We start from the raw sequence: 7023 nt of genomic DNA on the forward strand, positions 1-7023 counted from the left end.
TTTTTTAAAAGTATAAACTGTCCCGTGTCGTCACTGATGCGCCTGTGTTTTGAGTGTTTGTGGCTGTCGTGTCCTGGCGTCGCCTCCCTCAGAGCGACTAATGGGAACAGCTGCGCGCCTGTGCCGAGCCCTAAATGCTGTGTGACGGGATGTGAAAATGCCTGCTTCACCGAGGATCTTAACTTCATCCACGCGACTGTGACTCGGGCTTCACGCTCCGTGAGCATCGCTGCCTCACGCTGGAAACAGCTGAGACGGTCCACGTGCACCTGCTTTTACAGGTGCAGCCACTGCAGCACTTCTCACTCGCTGAAACTGTTTGTTCAACACACTCCGTTAAGCTTGTTAAGCCTGTTAAACACAGAACAGCCGGAAACTTAAAGGCGTGGGCTGGTGACTACCTCGTGCCAGTTCCTGTTCATATATTGTTTAAATCCTGGTGATCTCACTCAGTGTGGGCCCCTGCATTTTGAAGCTTCAGTGCTGGCGCTTGTTTTTGATGCTAGCAGTTGACTTACACGGATGGTAGGATGGTTTGCTACATTCTCAGCTAACCTACTTAGCTTGGTTAGAAGACTGGTATTTATAAACTAAGAACCAATTGGTGTTAAGCAATGAACCATAGCACTTCTGAAATGATCTGTACTACTAATACACTCCAACAGCATGGATGCACACATATAAGAGGTCCAGTGTAGTGATTCATAGCAGACCAGGTCTAGCAGGCATTATTTGGGACAAACTGTCAGTCAGTAGGACCACACCCCTGTCAGTAAGGGTTGTAGATACCACAGTACGGCTTCAAGGGTCTAGTGGAGTCCATGCCTTAAAGGGTTGGGGATGTTTTGAGAACAAAAGGGGGACCAACACAATAGTAGGGCGTAGAGTGTAGCTTACTAGGATGTGACATGACTAACTGAAAGGTTGCACTAAACTCTGGTTTTCTGCCTAAAAATTCTCACACTGAGGGAATTTCTTTTTACGACTGCAGCACTTCACATTATTGATGAAAGCAATAAAAATGGACAGTATCCCAGCATGTTCATGGATCTTCATGTAGGTGGAGTCTGTGTTCATTCCTCTCAGCTATGTGCTGCACGTCTTGTGCCGTCTCTCCCTCATTAACTCCATGGAGCGTTATCAGTGGTAAGCTGCTCCACTTGCTTTTGGTGAGGGTCCAACTTCCCACGACTGTTTTTAAATGAGTGGAGGCCACAGACCAGTTTCTTTAAAAATGTTTTTATTTCGTAAATAGAACAGCATCTTCAGCTATAAGACAGGTTTACAGACAGTAGAGGACAGACAAACAGCATCAGATAACAGAAGAAATTATGTAGTAATGCTCAGGTGCAGCACGACTTACTGATGAGGAGGGAACAAACATGAAGTCAAACTGAGCGCTGACATGCATCCCCGCATCCTTCTGATGGGCTCAGAGTGACAGGATGCACGACACTGGCAGCTGACATTTCAATCTGAACTCCCTCTATTTACGATCAGGGGTTTTGTAACTTCATGCAAGTCTGCAAACTTTTATTTTGAAAGAGCACCTTGGCACTGAAGTCATCAGCCTCCAGCTCTGATGTTACTTTTCAACTTAAACAAGTGGTTTGATCTTTAGTACCAATTTCCACTCATGCCTCAGTGGATGGACATGACCAGTATTCCTGACGGCATTTGTTCTCATTTGGACGTGAAGATCACGGGGGCTTGAGGCGTGATGAAATATTAAGTCACCACTCTGAGTTATGTGACTGAGTAATCATCTGCTTCTACAAAACCCCTCCAGGCCTTGTATCTGAACTCAGATACAAGGCCTCCAGATGACGTCAGTGCTGCAGCGCCTTATAGGATCTGGTCCGTGTTTTCACACAAGCTCTTTTCACGGCTGTTTGGAACCCGGGGCACAGAACAGCTGTGAAAAGATCACTTTGGTGCCACTTAGTAGTGGATTACATTAATTAAAAACATTTCCAGCCGTCACAGCTGTGGTGGAGTGTGGAGAATAAATTTCGAGCTGTTATTACTTTTGTTTCAGTCTAACAGAGACTGTTATGTAATCAACTCTGCTACTTTGAAAAGGGAGGCTGTTTTGGAGCCACGTAACCACCACCTCCAACATGTGACACCATTATTTTGGACACTACTGGTGTCCACATTGAGCACAAGGGGGCATCAGAACCGCACTGACACTGCAGGTGTTTTGGGCTTTGTGTGACTTGCCTTTGGTCAGGAAGGACTCGCGTTTCCTCCTCCTGCCATCTGCTCCAAAATATCATGCAGAGACTCTGCAGTGTGCAGTGCTGATGCCCCCAAACACCGAGCTCAGTGGTCGCTCTGTTATCTGGGTCGATGTGGTGTCGGGAGGTGGGGTCAGTGATGACATCACCCGACCTTTTAGCAGACTCATATCGTGACAATGATTATTGCTTCACACGAGTGTACGGGTTCAACCTGAACAAAAACGAATGTCGTAACATCACCCACGCGGCTACCTCAGCTCGCTGTGATGTGGGCTGTTTCCCCAGCATTAGAGGACTTTATTACGTCTATTTTAAAACATCAGTCATGTGCTAGTGTGTGTAGCAAACAATGTTTCAAGTTGTGATGTGCACTGGCTCTTACAAGATCTCACACAGAGGGAATGTTTTGACTTAAGATCAACTAAATGCGTGTTACAGGAGGAGGGTCGTGGAGCTGGAAAGACGTGGAGGGTCAGGGAAAAGATGCCGCTGTGCGAGGCGCCAAGTGTTTTTAAAGCCATCTTCTAGTTTAAAAAAAGGAAACTAAAAGAAATCAGCGTATTTTAGTCCCTTTTTTAAAAAGGTATTAAAGGGATGATGGTGAATCAAACATCCACATTGAGTTCAAAAAGCAGCCAGACAAGGAGTCCCAGTAAAACACTGCAGAGGCATGGATATCCAGGCTTAAAGTGGTTCCTACAGCTCCCATAATGCAACTTGCTCTGCTGGTTACATCCTGGTCTTCCCAGCTCCACGCTCAGAAATCATGACTAAGACTTTCTGTTAAATCAAGATCAAGTTTAACACAACACGCACACATGGTGGAATAACACAACTGTGTTCACAGAAACTTTGTAATCTATTGAATAAAACTGCATTAAGTTATAGTTTCCTTTATCCACTGTGAGCCCAGCGGTGCATCAAGGTAGATATTTTATTAGCTGATATGAGGTCAACTGTGTAAAATGTGGAGCAACAGTGTGGTAGTGATCTTAGTGAAACATCCTTTTTGGCCCTGCTAAGTATTTAATATCACACCAACATCCCGCTTGCACATACGCTATGATGGACCGTACTTCCTTCAATCAACAGAGAAAAAACAAAAACACACACACACACACCTCCAACAGCAGGTGGAGACAAACACACATGGGGGGTGGGGGGGGAGAAATAAAATAATGTAACAGCAAAAAATGTGATTCAAATGGTTTCAGATGTGAACGGTGACAATGACTTTTACCGATGAAAAAAAGAAAGAAAGAAAGGAACCCAACAAAATAATTTTGATATGTGATTTGTGCAAATGCTCTGCTTTTCCTTTCCCCTCTGAACTTTAACACATTCTGCTGTCTTGGGTCGACGTGCATCAGCCACGGTTTGGAAAAGCATCTCACCGTTAAAGCCTCACCGGAAAAAGCATAAATAAAATAATGGTGTCAAATCGGACGTATTTTTAGGCAGCTGACATGGATGACTCTGCCAGACCTCGTGGGCTTTAATGCTGAGATGCTTCTGGTCGCCGGGCTGGGTGACAAAAGGCATTCGAGGAGAACAAATTTAACAACAAGCCCCCACAAGCGTCCATCTGCAGTACCTCCAATAATCTGACCTCTTCAAAAACGTATGGCTTTTTAAAACATTGGGCCTCTTTCACAGTGGTGCACTGGGAGGGGTGGGGGGGGACAAAGAGGCCAGAACAGACGACAAAAGCAGCATGAACAACAACAAGTCTCCTTTAACAATATAAGCTTCTGTACAATCAGGCACAAAAAAATAAACACTTTTCCTTTTAAACTCCAGTCGGAATCCTTTTTGGTCTTTGGTACCGCGGTAGAGATGAGGCTTCATGTTCTGGATGCTGCAGGGCTGTGGTGGGAGGTCTGAATGAAGAGTTTTTGTAGCAGTTTATGGAAGCAACAGGATGTTTTGCTACGTATATGATCCTGGCTTGCTGTCGACTTGACAAATCCTCTGGATGCTCACTTTGACACTCGCAGCAAAAAGTGTACTCAGTCAGAAATCGCTGTTTTGACAATGAAAGGGCTCCAGAGGAGTTCACGTGACTAAAAACTGATTTTATGGAGGGTGTTTTCCAGTTTGATGGACTTGCAGATCCGCTGCTAGCAGTAGCAGCAGGAATCCAGGCATTTCACAGCTCAGACACAGACCGGATCTTCAAGCGTACACGTAGCAGCACAAATAGCTCGCACCACATGTTCCATTTCCTTCAGAGTTTTCGCTCCCATCTGACGTTCCTCTCAGCATAGACTCAAACGAGTTCTTTGGATCCTTATCCCATTTGTAGCAGTGCTGCATCCTGCTGGGAATTAACCGAGTTTAAAATGAAATTGTTTCGAAAATGGTGGCTGAGGTTGCGGGGGGTGTGATTATGACTCATAATGGAGCGGTGGCTCTCCCCCCGACCCCCTGTGCTACAGTCAGCGGCCCCGGGAGTCAGCAGTGGGTGGCCTCGATGGGCGACAGCGTCAGGATGCTGCGATCGTTGGAGTACAAGTTCTCCGTGTCGCTCCAAGACCTGAAAACAGGCAGCAGGGTGAGTGACGGTTAGGAGGCTGGCCTAAGTGGGTTTCTGTGTGTGGGTGTAAGAGTGGGGCTGAGCTATCACTAGCTTACACTGCTGTCCACAGGTTGGTGATTACAATCTACACAACCAGGTTGGAAGAAGCAGAGAAGAGTGAGTGATGAGTGAGGTTAGTAATGGTGTGAGGGTGTTAGTGAGTATCACAAGTCTCTCCTCAGTAACTCGCACTAATCTTTATCAGCAACGGCCCACAATTTAGAAGTCCTGCACTCAGTGACTGAACCAAAGAAGGCACAACTGTTTACCAAAGCTGTACGGTGGCCCCGAGAGGTCAAACACATTGCAAGAAAACAAACCCCACACACCCTAACAAAGCAAACAGAAGTGTTGTTGGGAGACAAACGTGCATCTACAGCATCTATTTTGTCCCTCACAGGAATCCTCTGCTTCTTTTAAGCGTGTCTCGGTGCGTCGCATGTTTTGGTTTCTGTCACTTCCACAGCTGTTCCCCAAAACACTTCTGTGTTTTTTGAGATTTTCTTTCCTACTTCCATTGTATTTTTTCCCACTTCGTTTGCATTTTGTGTGCTTTGCAGTGTTTTTCTAGTTGCTGGTGTTTCTGACCTGTTGGGGTCCCTAATAATGGGACGTTTTCATTAATTTTTTTGTGGCTGTAGCTTTTTACACTATGAAGCGGCGGGGCTCATGAAAAACAAGGTGATGTCACCCATTACTTGTGCCATTTAGAGCGATATTTACTTTAGGATGTTTGTGGTGGGAGCAAACAGCCAATCAGGTACACGTCAGTGTTTGCACCCTTATTGGAGTATTTGCCAATCATCATATCGTGGCTCTCCCATCGAGATTCCAGTGCTGGGAATTGGGGTGATCACTCACAAAGAATAACACCCATGTAGACACGCACCATCAGTCAGTTTTAAAGATGGCACGATCCTGGCTGGAACTGAATTAGATACCAGAATAAAATGCCAAGCCTGACACTCAACATTACAACTAGGGTTCTTCATACAGGTTCATACAGTAGATGTGCTTCTTCTAACAATTGCCTCCAGAAATGTGTTTAAGACAGGTTTAGCTGTTTTCTCCACCTGTGTTTTCCCTTTGAGGAGCTGGGGAGAGACTTGAGCTACTCAACTCATGAATAGAATCATAAAGAGAAATAAAATTATGAACAAGCATCAGAAACATTCTTTCATTATTTATCAGCTTCAAAATAATCATCAGCATCTGATATCCTGCCTATTAAATATACAACAGCAGGGTGGATTTGCTATTCTTTAGTACTGAACACAAACACATACAGTGCATAACGTTATATGACATGACTGAGATACAGCCAATTCCCTATTATTAGCTTGGTGAGCTGAGACTCCTTTGGAAATATCTAACAAACAAATCTTCCATACAGTCTCATCCATTTGGTTTATGTGGGACCAGAAAAACATGAACACAGCAAACACTGTTTGAAACGCCTTTAAAAGTCACAACACACCAACCTCCAATGTGCTGACTCACATCAAAGCTGAACCAGAGTTCACGATCAAAGCTCGAGCGAGTAACAGAGAGACCACAGCTCAGCATCCACTGACGTCAAACAGCACCTCCAAGCCTGGCTACCACATCTGAACCTCACATGACGGAACGAGTGACGTCTGAAACGTGTGGACAGCTTTTACAAAAATCAACTGTTTTATGTTGTCCAACTTCAGAGTTGCTGCATCTCTCACCTAACACCCCCCCCCAAAAGATGTCAGTAGGTCTACTCAAAGTATATCTCTCAACCTTTAGTCTAACACCAACATGAAGACAACTGCTTTTATACCTGCTAAACAGAAGAAAAGAAACTACAGGGGCACCCAGGGACTTTAAATAGACTCATGACTCAAATGGTTTGACTGGGGACACTCTCACATGCTCAGCTGTCTACTCACAGGCGGGGGGGGGGTTATAGTGAAGCATCTCAGTACTAAAAACCATCGTTGCTCCCTGGGTTACGATGAACTATGTTAACATCTAAAACGGTTTTTTGGGGGGGTTATAAGACGGTGGCAGCGTGAACCCAAGAAGAGGAAAAGAACAAGCAGATTTCTGACAAGACGGCTCACAGGGGACGGTAACAGTACATGAATAATTAATCTGGAAGGTCGAACAACATTATGCAGATTTCAGACACGGAAGGACAAAGACGCACACAGTGAGGACAGAAAAACTGTGTGT

The 7023-nt window shown here is 45.0% G+C and overlaps 1 protein-coding gene across 4 annotated transcripts in view; it reads right to left on the reverse strand.

Annotated features, from left to right (window-relative positions):
• Positions 1-1223: 1223 nt before the first annotated feature.
• atp11b (ATPase phospholipid transporting 11B (putative)) overlaps positions 1224-7023 on the reverse strand; it is a 52249-nt gene continuing 46449 nt past the window's right edge. For all 4 annotated transcript variants that reach the window (XR_006054391.1, XM_042220697.1, XM_042220698.1 and 1 more), the window contains one exon: positions 1224-4779. Coding sequence is in view for 1 of the 4 variants with exons in the window: in XM_042220699.1 (XP_042076633.1) it covers positions 4698-4779 (82 nt within the window). In the remaining 3 variants the exon portion in view is untranslated. The remainder of the gene's footprint in view (positions 4780-7023) is intronic.

This window comes from Haplochromis burtoni, unplaced genomic scaffold (genome assembly GCF_018398535.1).
Source record: "Haplochromis burtoni strain Fernald_Lab_line unplaced genomic scaffold, NCSU_Asbu1 Contig_53, whole genome shotgun sequence".
Taxonomy (NCBI): Eukaryota; Metazoa; Chordata; class Actinopteri; order Cichliformes; family Cichlidae; genus Haplochromis; species Haplochromis burtoni.